General features: G+C 40.9%; 1 protein-coding gene across 5 annotated transcripts in view; it reads left to right on the forward strand.

The window, feature by feature from the left end:
• The window catches only part of POLDIP2 (DNA polymerase delta interacting protein 2), a 260,669-nt gene that overhangs the window by 79,504 nt on the left and 163,216 nt on the right, over positions 1–17,949 (forward strand). For all 5 annotated transcript variants that reach the window (XM_085649090.1, XM_085649089.1, XM_085649088.1 and 2 more), the window contains 3 exons: positions 10,625–10,721; positions 13,303–13,378; positions 14,318–14,425. In XM_085649090.1, coding sequence (XP_085505216.1) covers positions 10,625–10,721; positions 13,303–13,378; positions 14,318–14,425 — 281 coding nt within the window. The remainder of the gene's footprint in view (positions 1–10,624; positions 10,722–13,302; positions 13,379–14,317; positions 14,426–17,949) is intronic.

Below are 17,949 nucleotides of genomic sequence, written 5' to 3' on the forward strand. Positions count from 1 at the left end.
TGTCCCCATTAGGCCCCCCTCACAGACGAAGCGTGGGAATACTGCTGCTCACTAACAGGTGACTGCTGGGTTCCGCTGGGCTCCTGTTGCTGCCTCGCCCAACCAGGCTCCCATAAGGTCCAGGAGGAGCACCACTCCCACAGACCACAGCGCGCGGACACGCTTTAAAGGAAGGACGCCGGCTCGTGGCGTGCTGTAGCCACGGTCACTGCTGGGCTCCTGTTGCTGCCTCTCCCAACCGGGCTCCCGTAAGATCCAGGAGGACCACAACTCCCTCAGACCACAGCGCACAGACGCGCTTCAAAGGAAGGATGGCGGTGCGGGTCGTGCCTGGGCCAAGGGCGGGCCCGTCCATGCCCGACAGAGCCCAGAGGTGGCCGGGCTGGGCCTACTCTTTCATCTGCATCCGACTAAGGTACTGTTTTAATAGTAGCAAGTATGGCGAGAAGAAGGGTCCCACAGGAGAAGATTGGTGGGGGGGGTTGGAGCTACCCTGCACTTGTTTCTGGTAAGAGTGCCCAGTGTTCTCTCGCAAGAGATAGAGCTGACCGGAAGACGTCTATCCTTGGAGCCGATCCCCTCCGCATCGAGATTGACTACAGGGTCTGCTACTGATCCCCTTCGGCATATGCTGTCATCATTATCCATAATTTTTCCAGACTCTGCACAAGATCAAGGCAGTCCCTCTCCCCCCAACATGAACACAGAGATCTCACCAAGGAGGGGTTTAATTCACTTCCCCTTGAATGTATCACTATTGGACACTTCGCCGCTACCAACGGCTAAGCCCAACAGAGCAGGGGAGGGTGTTAGTGGTGCAAAACCAAAACACCTAAAAAAATAATTGCACCGCTAAATCTAAAGGCCCCCAAAAAAAGATGCATGCAGTGAACCGTAAAATATCTGTACCTTCAGTGACTCCTAATATTCCATCTCTCCAAGTACTGCAAGATCACACCATTTGGTCAGAAGTCATGACAAGGCTCAATAATATAGTGGTTATCAATTTAAACGGTCACAGGCCCATAAGTTGAATCTAGTTCCTGAAATTTTAATCCAAGTTAAGGAGGAAATATTATCATGTCTGGGAGAGAACTCATCCCCTTCATTCCTGGTTACCCAGTTCTGCGTCCTTTTGGCGAAAATAAAAGCTGCACTTACCCGGTTTAAATTGCGGAATGCTACTGCTAACATTGGGTGGTTTGACACAGCCTGCTCTAAAGCTAAAAAAGCCCTGGTAAATGCCTTAAAAACCAATCCTAGAAATCCCACCAAGATTTGTGTATTACGTAACGATTACAAATTAGCTAGGAGGGACAGAGATAAGGATCTCGGGCTTGGGAAGATCTTGAGCAAGCTGCCATTTCGGGCAGTAGCAGAGAATTTTTGGAAAATAGTGAACGCCCCACATTTTAAAGATCCCAGTGACCCTACGTTAGACGTACACGTAGATGAAGAGGCATGGTTGAGATATTTTGAAAATATATGTGGTGTATCAACTCCCTCAAACCCACCGCTGCCTAGCTCAGCACTTTTACCTCAGGGGGGGTCTAACTTTCTCTGTACTAGAGGTTAGAAAGGCACTGGAAGCCAGTACTCCCTGCAAGGTGCCGGGGCCCGATGGGATCCCAATTGACCTCTTCCATGATAATTACAACCTGTGGGTCCCTCTTCTAACAAATATTTTTAATAGTATCCAGATAGTAGGCCCCCCTTTATCCTGGAATCAGAGCGTAATTGTACCCATTTACAAAAAAGGGGAGAGGGGGGTCAGAACTATCGCCCTATATCTCTCCTCGATAATACCGCCAAACTTATGGGACGGGTGCTCTTGGCTAGACTGGAGGCGTGTGCTGAAACCCATCATATTTTTATGAAGGCACAATATGGATTCCATAGGGGAATGAGGACGGTGGATCAATGCCTCTCCTTATCCTTTGGGAAATATACTAAGGCAAAAGGCGGGAAGATCTATATGGCCTTTATGGATCTAACTGCAGCCTTTGATTGTGTTTCCCACCCGAGGCTGTGGTCTATGCTGGAGGGGATGGGCATTAATCCGCACATGTCTCTTTAAAATCGAAAAGGGAGTAAGACAGGGGTGTGTTCTCGCCCGGTTTCTTTTTTCCATCTATACAAACGGGGTAGAGTCCTTCCTGTCTGCTTTACCTGTGGACGTGCCTAAATTTGATCATGCCCCTCTTACGATCTTGGAGTACACTGACGATGCAGTATTGATGGCCAGATCGGGGTTAGCCTTGCAATCGTTAATTTTGACTTACTCCACCTTTATGGCCTCCCTTGACCTAAAAGTAAATGAATCTAAATCTTACATAATCGTGGCAGGAGCTGTCAGAGGAGAGAAATACCCCCACTTCCAGCTGGCAGAAAAGAAAATTGAGGTGGTTTATTCCTTCTCATATCTGGGAGTTCTTTTCTATAAGGATCACTCATGGTCCAACTTAGTGGCGGCAAGAGCCCAGGGTATGCAAAGGAGCCTCAATGCTGTCAAAAGATTTGCAAAGAAGCTGAGAGGTAGCCCCCTGGAAATAATTAAAAATATCTACTCCACAAAAACAAAGTCCGCTGCAAATTATGGGGCAGGAGTTTGGGGGATGGCTAATGTCGAACAGTTACAGCAAGTGGAAGACAGCTTTTAAAAAAACGAATGTCCTTACCGCAATCAGCCCCAAATAACATTTTACATCTCAAATTGAGTCTTCCTTATCTCAGTGATTGCATAAGACTGGCACCAGTCCTGATGTGGCTTTCAATATGGCGGAGGTCTACGGTGGACCTGCCACAAACTATTATCAGGGATTGCTGTAAATTGGATTACTACAAGAGGATTGGGTGGTTAAATTATGTAGAGGTCCAACTGAATGCCCTATGGCTGGGAGAAGTATTTAAAGACCGTGATTCCTGTAAAAAGATCACAAAGAAAAGAATAACGGACTTATTCATTCAGAGAGCAAATTATGTTCGATGGGGAAAGAAATGTTCTCATTACTCATCCATTGCCTATGATCTGGTTCCACCAAGAGCAGGGGAGGGTTTTTATTATCTCTCTCGCATTAATAATGCGCAGCATAGATTTATCTTACTGTGCTTCTGATTGAATATGATTCCGTTACTCCTGGGGTATCCGGGAAAGAGATATAAATTGACAGATTTGTCACCTTGTCCCTGCAATAACTATGCCGTGCAGACAGACCCACACATATTACTATTTTGTAAAATCTATTCAGATGAAAGAAAAACATTCATCCTCCCAATCCTGAGGTATCACAACTTTAAACAGTAACGGGTGGCTATGTATTTTTTAAAGGCCCTACGGGATCAATTTGTATGCTTTTCTGTAGCCTCATTCCTGTGGGCATGTTTTAGAAAGAGGAAAGTGGTGGTACAATCACTTAACAATAATGATTAATATTAATTTTTAATTGATTGTGAATTGTTTACTTCGATCATGGCAAAACTGTTTAATTCTTTTTTTTAACACTGTACATATGCTTCTATATTTGAGGTGCAAATTTTAGGATGTTTTGTGCTTTTATGGTCTGTTTTTACAAGATCGACTAAAGCTGTGTGACTTGACTTGAGGTGAGCTTCTGCCCAGCAGCAGATCATGCCTGATACATTAAAGATGCACACACAGAGTATACTACTCCCCAGAGGTGCTACATAATGGGGATTAAGACCTAATTTCAGATGGGAACTCTGTAAAGGATTTCTAGATCTGGCCTTTGAGTGCACTAAGATCTTAGAATTCTAGGGAAAAAAATAACCGGCACTAAACATAAAATAATTGTTAACCCTTTACAACTCTTCCTGCAGTTTCGCACTATTGGGATGGGTGAAGAACATTTCCTATATTAATTGCAGTAAGGGAGCAAGGCTGGTCCCATACACTAGAACAATGATTGACAGAAATGAACAATTTGCCATGAGCAATTCTAGCTTTATAACAAATTAATCCCAGAAGCATCTCACCTTAAGGACATTTGGGTGCCATTCCAACACTTTACTACAGAATGCTGATGCCTTTGGACAGAGAGCGCAATCTGCGATGCAGGTTTGGTAGGGTTTAGAATTGAGGATAGTGGCTATAATACTTAAACTAATATGTGAATAAGTAATCTACCAACATGGACTGTAATTACACTAAGTAATGTGGTTTGATTTGTTGTGTTTTGTTTATTTTCCCAATAAAAACTTTTTTTAAAACGGACTGTGATTCATTTCTTGGGAGGAAGGGGAAGATTGAGCAGTGGTTGGTCAGCTGTCAGTGTACCATTTGTCACATCCTGGGTTGTAGATCTCAGCAAAACGTTTGCGAGTTCTGCTAGCCTACCCCTTGTTAGTTTGCACAGAAAGCCTGTGTGGTGTTGGTAATTTAACTTCCCTGTAATTAGAGCTCTATTATATACATACAAATTGACTGTCTCTATCCACTTGCAGGACCCTGCATAGTTTTGAAAACAGAAAAAACTCCAAATAAATAATAAAAAATGCCAATATAAAGCCAACATTATGTTTCCATTTTTTTATCTTTTAATGGTAAATAAGTACAAGCAAAAGTCTTTGTTATCTAATATGTATTAGAAAAAAAAGAATCTGCTCAGAACACACAACTGTGTTTCCCTCATTTAAAACAGGAAACAATAAAACAAATGGCTCCTATAAGCATGCAGTCTTAAATGCAATGAAAATGTCACTGCCACTTCAAACTGTCACAGTTGTGCACAATTTTATCAGGCAGCAATCCCACATGTCATTTCAGTAGCCCACGGAAGGATGAAAGATATAACATCCTCAATCCTGCTTTTATTCTTAGAGCTCCAGTGAGGAAGAGGAAAGTGTTTTTATGAGTTTAACGAACATACATGTAATTGTGAACTAGTGTTATAGGTAATTAGCTTTTCAAACTGAATCATGAAATGTTCATTAATATATAAATAGTGAATAGAATAGTAAACATCCTTTCTTAAAGGAGGTGGGAAAGCTGTAAGAATGGAAGCAAGGGAAACTTAGTAAGTAGTTTCTTTAATATTCTGTTTAAGCTGACCGAGAGCTTTGTATTGAAATCAAGAGTACTATATGAATCTCCATTGACAGAAGCAAAGATTTATGCCTTCCCACAATTTCCTGTAGTAGTAATGGCAGCAACGAAAGGTGGTAGTGAAAGAATAACAGCCACGTGGTTGGTAGAGGTAATACAATGTCTCTATATGAAACCCAATAGGAAGGTACCTAGTTGACTGAGAAGGCAGACACGCTGTTATTTTTTAATGCTACAGTGGCAGAAATCTACAAAAGAGCCACAAGGAGATCAAAGAAGAAATTATGTTTTTGTTATAGATGCCAGAGCAAAGTCATATATCTGACAGGTAGACCTAAATCTAGCAAAACAGCCTACTCACCTAACACCCAGAATTTAATTTCCTTGAATTCAGTTCCAACAAGTTATTTAAAAACATCCATTGCTGAACAAGATGTCTTTCCTTTAATTGTAGCTCTCTATTATTAGTTTCTTGGGTCAGATTGCTCACAATTCTTCCAGTTTTCCTGAAGGTAGAGTACCTTGAAAGGTTTAGTATATGTTCTGACTGTACCTCGAAGTGGTGGATGTGATCGAGTTAGTGTGAAGGGGTGTGGAGAAAATGTTGTAGTCCAGTTTGCTAGTGTAGTGTTTTGTTCCAAAATGATGATTTTATTCTGTTTAAAAAAAAAAAAAGATGCTTTTACACTGCAGCTTCAAGCAGATAAAATAAAATCAACTGCCTTGTGCAAGTCTAGGAGAAGGAGAAACTCTTAGCTAGATACATAGGTACACCATTTGACCATTGTGTTATGTAGACTTTGGAAAATGACGAGTTGAAGACTAAAAATACTGGCATAACCCATAACACCATTTATGCCAGATCTGTTGATAAAGCGCAAAATATACAGGCGCTTCCAGGAAAATGATTAGAAGGCATTTCTCTTGGTTTTCATTGACCCATGGCATTGTGTCCTAGTGATTCTGCATCTTTGTCCATCTACTTATCAAATACATTTTGTGTTTATCCGCATTAAGAAATCAGGATGTTATCCTAGTTTGGGCCTGAAAAGGGCATTGGACCGCAAGCCCCTCACCCTTGTTCTGTAATATCACATCTTGATTTAAGAAGAAAGTACACCCTCTTAAGAATTTTTGATGGATGCAAACATTTTTAAATATGAAGCCGCTCTTTTGTAGATCTAGTAGCCCACTAGGAGGGGTGCATGGCATTTAGAAATAGAATATGTGGAAAGTTAAAGTCCCTGTGTCTTTAAGGGGACTAGCACCCAAAAGCTATTTTCACTATAGGAAGGCTGGCTCTTAAAGAAACACTGGAAATAAATGTTTAATATTAATACTGTATATAGGGAATGGGACCAGTTAGAAAAATAATTAAACCACAGTTTTTAATAATTATTAAAAATCCAATTAAACAGTGAATTTGGATTTAAATAAATATTTGGGGAAAGTAACTTTTAGAAAGTTTCCTGCCTAGAGTTCCAGGAGGCAAATTTGCATTACCTCTCCAACAGTAGCTGAGTCCGTGATTAGCCTTGAAAAAGTGTGAATTGCCTCCTAGGACCACACATTAGACTCACCTAAATGGGCAGAGGTGACGTCTATGAACAATAAACGATATGCAGGTTTGGGGCTGTGGGCATCCTTTTTCAGTGTCAGATCCTGCTTGACAGATCTGTTGAGCCACATGTATAATACTTTGGGCATGCTTGAAATGGAGTCAGCAGGATGCCAAGACAGTTCTCTTGGATCCTCTGGAGGCTGAAGGACTGTACTTTTGCCCAGTAAGAAGTTTGTATCTCAGTTTGTCGTGGGTACAGTGCCTGCCTTAAACTGGATTTTAGTGTTAATGTGCTAGGGAGTAGGATACCATAGTACACTCCTCACACACACCCACAGCCCTCAGAGCCCAGGTTTAGTGTGGCTGAAGACTTTCACCATCTTGTATTTGCCCTTACACATTACATTTTGGGCCTGTTTGCAGTAAGTTAAACAGGAACTGCTGATAAAGTTGGTAGAGTTGACCTGGGGAACTTCTACCCCATTGGTTAGGGCATGCCCAGAATTGACCCCACCAACTAGCGGGTTCCAGACTGAAACGTGGCACTTCTAGGCCCCCTCTTCAGAACACTGCTAGATCTGCAGAGAGGACTGGACCTGCTGTCTGTGATCTGTGGGATGCCAGAAGGAATGGACCTGATCCCCCTTCAACCCAGAACAAAGAAGTGGACTCCAAGGATTAGTTAACTGACTTCCTGTGTGGCTACAGGGACATTACAATCTGCAAGAGACCTTATCCTAATGTGCCTGGCTGACAAATGGCAATTGGACTTTGCTGTTGGCCTCTGTCTGATACCCTGAATCTCGAAGTGGCCATTCCTGAGGTCCTGAGAGCCTAGGAAGTCTACTACTGTTCTTGATTGGAACTTGAAAGACTAAGGACTTGATTTAAATTTCCGTTGTATAATGCACTCGTAATTTGGCAGACGAGATATCTGTCACATTTATGACAGAGTATCCTGTCCGTGGAAATATAAATCTGTCCCTAAATCAGAAGGCAACCTCTTTGACCAGGATGAACCTGGTTGGTGTATCCGGACCGCGCTCCATCTGGCTCAGGCTCAAATTGCACCTAGGTCCCTGTCTACCACGACCATTGATTAGTATTAGCCCTTTGTGGATTTTGGGCTTTTATAACAAAAAAAAATGTAAATATTATTTCCGGTTCCCTCTATTGTTTTTTTGTAATTTTGGTGTATTTTATTTATTCTGTTTTTCTAGTTTGGTTTGGTATTTTCTTGTTTTGTATTTTTTCACTTTATTTCTGTTTTGGTACTCCATATATACTTTACACATTATCTTAAGTTAAGCCTGCCATTTTGTGCCATAGCTCCCATAGTAACTTTCTTTTAAGGTCCCACCACAGCTCCTCAGTGGGTTTGAGGCATGAACTTAGAAGAGGCCATTCCAAAACCCTGATTAATTTCCTTTACAGCCATTTATTAAAATGTACTGGCGTGTTTTGGTTCATTTTCCTGTTGTTACAAGTTTTGACTAAGCTTTAGCTATTGCACTGGAGCTCTCCCATTTGTGGTAGAATGGAGAGGAATTCATGTTGGATTCAGTAACATCTTCTAGCTGTCGAGCACACCCAAATCATTACCCCTTCGCCATGCATGCATGTCAGTAAGAAGTTCCTGTGTTGATACACATTGTTTGGTTTTCACCAAACAGGCTATTGTACATCACAGTTCGACAACTTTTGGTCTCATCTTTCCAAAGGACATTGTTCCAGACACCTTATGGTTCATTCAGGTTCTGTTTTTCTAAACCTAAGCTGTGATGCGATGTTAATTTTGGATAGAAGATTTTTTCACCTGACTGCTCTCCCAAGAATGTTGTACTTCTCAGTCTTGCAAAGTAGCTCCTGAACTATCTTTAAAAAATATATATGACTGCAAAACCCGGCATAATTGTGCCACGTACTTGGAAGCAGTAACAAACTGTTGTAACATTGATGACGAAATGGCTGAAATTTGAAATGGCTTTCTTGAAGAGTAAGCTACAAGTTAGAACATGCATTACAAGATGCAGTCTAATGAAATAAAGTGAGCTAAGAATCATTAGCTTAAAGAATCTTTTGAGTTTCTAAGCCCAAAAGGAGGCTATTCATATTTGTTCGTGAAACAAAAACATTCTTATTGCCTAATAAAAACTCCTATGTCGGACCAGCACTGTGTAAACCACATAACATTTTTCTCATTCAAGATCACAAACATGATATACCAGAAAAAATGCAAACTGCAGACAAATCACAGCACAACATTAAGCTCATTGTTGCTAGCATTAGAACAATGTGAACCTTCTACTGTGGGCACGACCAAGCTGCTAAGCTTTTACGAAGACCACAAAACACCCTCTTATTCTAAAGAGGTTTCATCTCCTCGCTCTTTCTTGTGCCAGGACTACCTGCACCCCTTCCACCCAAACCTCTGTTATACAAAAGGACGATGCCTCATCACACCCAGTCATGCGAGATCATTGGGCAATGCATACTTAAATAGTGTTCCCAGTTGCAAGCCTGCACCCAGCTCAGGAAGAGCAATTCCCCATGATGCGCTTACAAAAAAATTCTAATTGAATGTTACACTGCTGGTTTAAAATGTACACAGTGAAAAGACGACTTTGTCGAGTGCACTTAACGACTTTGTAGTCCTTTTCACGTAATTCCTCTTCCCCGGTTATGTGGGGAGCAAGTACTTTTTTCGACACAGGGTCTATGAAGATTTTACCCCACAGATATGTGCGAATTGCACCAAAAAACTAAGTTCCACCAAGTAACGTGGGAATCATATACACACAACTTTTGTCCTAAGGAAAGCCACCAACCCTTTTGGGTGCTAGTTGGCTGAAACTTGTTGACCTCCTGTTCTTTTTATTAGATGTGTAGGGCGACCTATAGTCTTATGCACATCACTCTTGTCTTTTTACCTTTAGATCAAAAGCATTTTTCTTAGAGAACAGTAAGCAATTTTAACTCAACCTTTGCACAGATCCAGCCATGTCTCAGAGAGTAAAGACTTAACCTCGTGGTGGAGGAGAGACCCAATTATAATGCCATTGACCACAAGTACGCCAGTGGTGATAATATACTACTGATAAAAATCGTCAGTGAGGGCCTTCCTATTACTGTTTTTGGTACCTAACGAAGAGATCTTAATGATCACAGAGAACGGTGTGGATGCTCTCGTTAGTTTTCAACAGCCTGGCGTTGCCAGTTGATCATGGAGGTCATCTGAGTCTGACATTCATCATTATAACTCATAATCAACAGCCACACAGCAAAAAAAAAGAAATCGTCTGAAATCAAATTGTCTTTATCCAGATTATCCTCAAAAACCTAATTCCGCCATTACCCTGGTCCTTTCCATGTCTAGGTCTTTGTTGTGTTTTTGGGCTGACTGAACTTCCTCACGATAAAGAGTATATTAACTCCTAATTTCTGCAGCTAGTGCAGTGGCAGGTATCTTTAGGCAAGCTGTACATTAAAGTTTTAGGGCAAAAAAAATGTTCAGTGTATTCTGCTAAACACAATATTTTGTTCAGCCAACGACCTAGCACCACCGTTTCTACACAAAAAGAAATTCCTTGTATCGCTGCGTAGAGTCTTTACACAGCATGAGCGCACATGATAACCATCCCTTGATTCCAGAGGTAGTGTCCTGGGAGATCTTTCAAAGTGGGTGCGCCACAGCTGGGAAAAGGCCTATCAACTAGTCTAGGATCTGTAGCTAATTTAATATAGTTTCAAAAGAAGCTTACGACAGATCCTTTTCTGTGTATGACTCCTAACAATGCCAAGTCACCACCAAATGACTAAGTTCTATACAAAACCTGAACACATTTTGTACTTGTTGCTCTGTACACTGTTTGCTACTGTAGAAACCATATTTGTGTGACATGCTGTTCAATGTGTGTTGTTTGTATCCCTGTGTGCAGGATGTAAAGTCTAACGTTATTGCTCTTATTGTACTATGGAATTCAGTTTGTCTTTCTGTTCAGGACTGAGAGCACTTCAAGCCATGGATCTAAAGAGGTGAAGGGCAACACCCATACCTACTACCAGGTGCTCATAGATGCCAGAGACTGTCCACATATAGTGAGTATCATTGACAAGATCTTAAAATACTTGAAGGTCCTGCCTCAAGCCTTCCTCTATAGAGTGTTTTCCTTTATCACTTGCGGCAGGTGTACAGTGATAACAGTGCCTCAGTTTATGCAGGTGTAGCTGTTATGGTCAACGGTTAGACTTCATATGACCCAATTTAAATTGCCATCTCAATAAGTAAAGTTACACCATAAGTAGCCAATAAGTAACAACACCCAGAAGAACTCCATCATTAATTAATAGCACACAGTCAAACCAACAAATAATGCTGCATTGATAGTTGTCTCATTCATAGTGTTAATTGTAATGTGATAAGAAATCTGACCTGGATGATCATTTTCATTAGCATCTGTTACATCAAAGTTGAGATCACGAGCATTGCATTTGGCGTGTGAGTTGTGGATTGCAGAACTAACAATAAATGGTGAATTTCGGTGGTTTTTAGGTTTTATTTTGTAGCTAACTTCAACTGTGTTTTAAGTGAATTTTATATATATTTTTTTATGCGTACGATAACGTGTTCTAACCAAGGCCACTGGAATTATGCATCAGTGGATGGCAAAATTATTCAGCAGATTTGAAAAAACTATGCACCAGGAACACACAAATTATGCAATCTAAAATCAGTGACTGGTTTGGAACAATCCAGACAATTTTCAGCAAAAATATGTTTATTTTTTATATATATAGTTTCACAGGTGCTTGCTTTACAAGGCTCCATCCACTTAATGGCATCTGTGCTTGCAAGCGATGTTGAAGTTCCGTATTCCATTTCAAAGCTTTTTCCTTCAAATAAGAAAGCAATCGTACAAGAGTATCTGCTGTGTATTTCTTTATTTAGGGCAGCTGCTCACCCTTTCCAATTCCTATGGAGCTTTTCTCAACGCAATAAGTGACACAGTCCTCTTGCCAGGTATCCTTTAAACTGCTGTGGTTAATACAGAAAATATATACTGTGCCATCAAATACAAGAAAATAGACTAGTACTTTTCAAACTGAGATATGGAAAATAGATTCACATCCCTATTAACTGCATTTTGCAAAAAAATAAAATAATATCTTTCAAACAATTTCATGACGATTATCAAAACGTCATACTGAGAATCGAAATTTGTTAATGCCAATATTTGATTGTCTGGAGTCAGTTCATATTATCTAAAATTAATATACTTCATGAGAGGGTGTTAAATGGAATGCTACTACAAGGATAACAATATTTACATCCATTCCACAGTTAATTACTCCATAGTGGCCTTATCAAAGTAGCCTTCAATTTCATTGCATAATTCTATAACGCCCAAGTGGCCTGTCCCTGCTGTTAGTGTTCCTTGTCCTGTATCAATTATCAAATGTAAGCTATTGATCAATATTTAATCCTGAATGTTTAGTGTTAGATTAAAAAAAAATTGGATTCCAGTCTCCGCTATGTTGTTATCGATCTCGTCCTTGTACTTTCTTGACAATCCTATCCATGCCAAATATTGTTAAGGTATCGCTCTTGCTGTTAAGATTATCCTTAAAATGTCTGACTACTAGATATATGCGTTAAACATTTTTGCCATTTGAATGTTCTAAAAATCATCATCTTTCCAAGGAAAATAGTACTCTGTGTATACCTTTTTTTGAATGAGTATTCTAGAACATATGTGGAGAAATCGGATGTGCAAGTAATGGATGTATTGATCTACTAGTTATGAAGAAGAGTTGTAGGTACATGGCTCTTGGTGTACTTGCAAGCTTTGCAGTTCCCACAATCTACAAAACATGTCTGTGGTCTGAGCCATTTCTGTTTGTCTGAGCTCCTAAAATAACTATGTACTAGTAACCATTGCGAGGATGTGGCTTGCTTATAGAAAATTAGAGGTCTAAGATCCACCTCTCCAATAAAAAACATTACCTGTCTGCCAGATGCTCCAGTCTTGTTACAATGCCTCTAATCTTATTCACTTCCCTGTTTTAGGTCATGGTAGATCAGTCTGATTGGCAGGTTTAGTAATACAGGTTTATTTATCCCTTTTGTTGGCATGTGGTAGATTCTTTATCAATTTCTGGTTGGTTTTGCCAGGCTACTTTTATACCTTACTAGAATAGCCACTCACTCTGAATCAATGCAGTGGCAATTGTTTCTCATCCAGATACTTGGGTGGGTATCTGCTGCATTTACATTTGGATCATAATATCTCTCATAAGGGATTCCCTACTTAAAGTTTATTGGATGATAACTATTGTATATACAAAAACAAAAGCAGTCCTATATCAATACACCCCTTGTGGCATTTCAGAAATAAAGCAATAGCTAGCCACAATTTCTGCACTGATGTATTCTTATGTTCTTTATGATTGTCAGTGGTGGGAGTTAACTTACACCTGATATTTGTATTTATACTCTAACCGTTCTTTATGCTCATTCTGGTCGTTCATAGACCAAACACTTAGTTCTTGTTTCGTTGTGCTGACTGTTTCCTAGTCCGTTTTCATGATAGCATATTTAAATAAACGTGTGATTGAGCAGCTTGTAGTGTCTCCCTACATTGATGTGCTTAACATATTTTGTTTCGGTCTCCTTTTATAGTCTCAGAGGTCGCAGACTGAAGCAGTAACGTTTCTTGCCAACCATGATGATAGTCGAGCCCTCTATGCAATACCAGGTAGGTCACTACATTCCGTCCCCTCTAAAGCTTTCGTCAGCAAAAGTTAAGAGAAAAGGTTAACTATTGAGCATTGTTGAGGAGGTTAGAAAGCTAAAGATAAGTTTCTTCTGTGAACTGGACTAAAAAAAAAAATAAATAAAAGGGCCGGTCATGGCGGCTTGCTGTTGCAGAAAGCAAAGTTTAAAGCATCTTTTCGAGAATGCACCATAAATGGTTTTTTGAATGTATAGGAACATGTGTTCCAGCAGGACCTGTGGGACAGTTGCTGCAAGCCAAGTCAGCCATTGATAAACATTTTAAGAGTTTGGGTCATATGGATCTTTCCAGGTCACTTGACTTTAAAATCATTTACAGGTTTTGTAAATAGATCCCAAAGCCACTGGATAACAGTCTTTGGATAACAGTCTTGACTTCATTTCCAAATTTAAAGGAGCGTTTATGTGACTGGAAAAATAGAAACATGACAATGTATGCAAGTGTTGGAGCAAAACCTCGACTAGTGCAGTATTTCAGTTTTTTAGTGGAACATATGCCAGTAAATAGCCTTTTGGCATTTCTACTTGTGGGGTGACGAAACAAGTGGAAAGAAGTGTTCAAGAGAATTGATTCTATCATACGAAGTTAGCATGGCTGATGACTTTAAAATGGTGTGCGTGTTGACTTTTTTAGGTCTGGGTGGTCCAAAACAGTTGTGTACTAGGATTGATTATAAACAAAGCTTGGTACTGATTTGGTTATCTCTCTAAGCACAGCCCATCATGATGTGAAGAGACCAAGTTTGGTGAGAGGAAAGGAGCAGGTGTTTTTTGGTAATTTAAGAAGGACGTGACCAAGGTTATCATGTGAGCTCCATTGGTGAGGCCATGGTGTGGAAATGGCTGTTGTCTTGTTAAATCATGAATACTTTATCTGATAACATGCTTATTTTACTATCAGGCTTGGACTACGTGAGTCATGAAGATATTCTTCCTTATAACTCGACTGAGCAAGTACCCATCCAGCATGAGCTGTTCGAGAGATTCCTTTCCCATGATCAGACAAAAGGTAATGCAGGCTCCTTAAAATTCCTATTCACACTTTATATTGTCATAACCTCTGATTTTCGAAAATAATATTACAATTGTAGACATGCTTTTGGCCTGTGTGTTCTTATATGGTGTCAGTAAATGAAAGCATAGGTTCACAGTATGTCGTTGTAAATCTCATGCTTTACACACTCGTGTCATTTAGGCTGAAACTGGACTCGATACCTGTTGGTAACACTTCACATATAATATTTGATCCAAAATAGAACTCCTCCTTCTTGTATGTTTATCTAACATTTCTAATTTACAGGATAGATTTGAATAAAAAGCATTGCCGTCTCTAAACCCAAACATACAGATGAGCGGAACTTTGTCAGACGTGTGGCATGTTGTCATGCATGACTTTCAAATTCTTATTCAGTTAATGTAATGTTATTCTTCAAAACTCTGTTCAGAAACTGTATATTGGAGTGCTCTGAGACTACTTGCTTGCTTGGCTTACCTTAAAATGCTTCTGAAATGTGTTTCTTGTACCCTTTTTTTGGAGAGAGCATCGCACTCAAGGTAGAGCAGCTTTCAGGTGCATACAGGGTGCTAGACATTGCCAGCAATTCTGACTGAGTGATTATTGTAATATTGCCCGAGTGGAGGCCAAGAGAGAAAGATTGCTTTCTCTGCCTTTTGCACTGCTTGCAGATCCCAGTTGCTATCTAACCATCTAACAGAGACCGGTTTCTCAACATCTATTATACACAGAGGCAACTCTGAGAACTGTTCTGTCTTCTGCACAATATACAATATAAATTCTGGTCATAGTCTGAGAAATAAATTCGGTAGTTGACGGTTTGTCGGACAAGATTCCAGTGGTGAAAAAACCTTGCTGTATGCACCAAGGACACCATTACAGTGGAATGGCAGCATGGTATGTACATTAACCCGGGAAACACGTCAATTCACAACAGCTGAGTAAGGAGGGAATTGTGTAGAGCTACAGGCCTCCTCGGTAGAAGTTAAAACAACCTACAGTGTGTACCTCCTCCATCACAGGGATTTTCATCCATTCTTCATAGATTGCTGGGTTAGTCTTGTGAGTAGAGGGCCTGTGACTTGTTAATTTGATGGCAAAAGTCTAGAGCAATACCAGGGACCTGCCAGTCTGTCACAATAGAATTAAATCTGCAAGGAATTATGCAGGAATTAAATTATCATGATAATATTTTCGCGAACATAATGTACACTTAGATAAAGCAGCAAAGAATCGTATCGCGGGTGTGTGCCTGCAGAAAGATTCTACATCATTCTGGTAGATGTAGGGTTTTCTTTTCCGTTTTTAGCGTTTTTTATTTTAGTGTTTTATATAGCGCGAACTAGACCCAAAGGATGTTGAGCGTCGTTGCTGAGACTCGAACCCAGTTCCCCAGCTTCGAGATTGACTGCTCTAGCCCGTAAGGCTGCAACCTCTCCCCATCTAATCACTAAAACACTGATCCGTTTTTAATGGGGCATTTTGTTTTATTTCCTAAGAGTTGGTACTGTTCCAGTTTTACAGAGATACTTAAAACATTTATATGCCAATGAGATCTACTCCAACTGGAGGTCATCACTCTCATGATTAAAAACAAATAAAGAAGTTTGTGTAACCTCTTCTTGGGTGGCTTGCTTATAAAAGCATCCATATATCATAAGGCCCAACATAATTTCAGTGTAACAGTCTTCAGGGGCTGCAACATACATTCCAGTCTCCCTTAGTTGAACTGGGCAGATTGGCACCTGAATATGCACAATTTGAAAGATGTTGAGACATCTATCCACCTAAGCATCTTCATCTTTTAAATTTGATGTTCTTCATCTTATGTAGGCAAAGGAATATCAATCCTACCAGATGTCAAGAAGGTGCGGTATTTCCATCCCTTCTAAATTTGCCTATAGCTGTGCTGCAGTTTTCGTATGACTATAATGAAGATTCCCATAGAGGTGGGCTAGGATTTCAATAAACTATTCTTTTCAGTTTCACTGAGGTTATTTTCTGATATCAGGAAATTTTGTTTTCATTAAAAAGGTAGCATGAACGTTCGAGGCATGTGTGCTGTAGATACACATGCTTTGCATACTCCTGCCATCTAGTGTTGTGTCCGGATGTTTGCAAGTTGTTTTTCTTCGAAGAAGTCTTTTCAAGTCATGAGGTAAGGTGTCTCCTCCTTTCGGTGATATTGTGCATGGGCATCGACTCCATTGTTAGATTGTTTTCTTTCCGCCATCGGGTTTGGACTTGTATTGCGGCACTCTGATTCGACACCGTCAATCGGGATCCCTTCGGTTCGCAATTCACTTACCCTCGTCCGTATTGTTTCTAATCTTGTATTCACCTTCTGTGTAACGTTGATTATCTAATACAAAACTCCAACCCTGGCCTTCGGACCTAGCTCGTTTTCTTCTATCTACTTCCAATAAAGATCCATCATGAAGTATTCTGCCGATGGAATGGACGCCTTTTTAATTTTGTCCTTCTTGCCATTCCAAATACTTGCACACTGACCTTCATGAGGTGTGTAACCTCTGTCTCTCTCCAGAACATAGAGAAGAAGACTCCGACGCATGCCGATCATTCTGCTCCAAAAAGACTCTGCGGGACTGACTGGCTCAACGAAGAGACATGCAGCTGCAGAGTATCGAGGACACCTCTGATATCTTCAGAAAAGATACAGAGCAAGAAGAGATGGATGCGTCGGCAGCTGAAGTGGAAGTGGCCTTCTCCCACCAGGACTCCGATTCAGGGTTGGAGATCGGACTTGAGTCCCATGACGTTCCAGCTGGACAGTGTGCCCTGAGTAACAAAGCCCCTTTGCCCACTAAACCCACTCCAACCAAACAAAAGGCTAATGGGATACCGCTGCCAATAGGCAGGCCTGCCAAGTACTCCGCATCAAGCGTTAGACTAACAAATTTTAGTGTGGTGATCCACATCCCCGCACTGAAATGCAAAGTCACGCATAATAGTTATGGCGTGGTAGCGCTGCTATTCAATTTACAAGGCTGGCAAACTTTAGCTGGTGGAGTGGCAGCGCTTACGCGTTGCTCCCAGCAGGCTTATGGGGGCTGGCTGAGCAGTTCGCTACATTATAACAATTTTTGCCTTGAGTCCTGACACTGCACCGCAGCCGCTTTATTCACTGACGTCAGGAGAGGCAGTGCCGTGCCCAATGGCTACTGGCATGACGTCAGCCAGGTTACTGGTCCCTGGACAGAGTTGTGACATAGAGACTTTAATAGGCGGAGGTCTTGCTGCGTTACGTGGCAGCACGAGCCAGGGTGGTTGATGATAAGATTGAATTTGTGAGAAGCTGGCTGTGGCAATTTCGTTGTGTTCGTATCGCCGCGCGGTAACATTTTAAAAGCAGTGTTGAGCCCTGTGAATGCTGGACGAACCTGGACCCAATCCCAAAGAACGTGGCAGTCGCTGTGGAGCATAGAATACCACTGTGTAGAAGCTGCTGCTGAAAGTGTCGCAAGAAGAAGACTGCAGCCGGGCAGCCGCATTGCGGT

Source organism: Triturus cristatus, chromosome 3_2, assembly GCF_964204655.1.
Source record: "Triturus cristatus chromosome 3_2, aTriCri1.1, whole genome shotgun sequence".
NCBI lineage: Eukaryota > Metazoa > Chordata > Amphibia > Caudata > Salamandridae > Triturus > Triturus cristatus.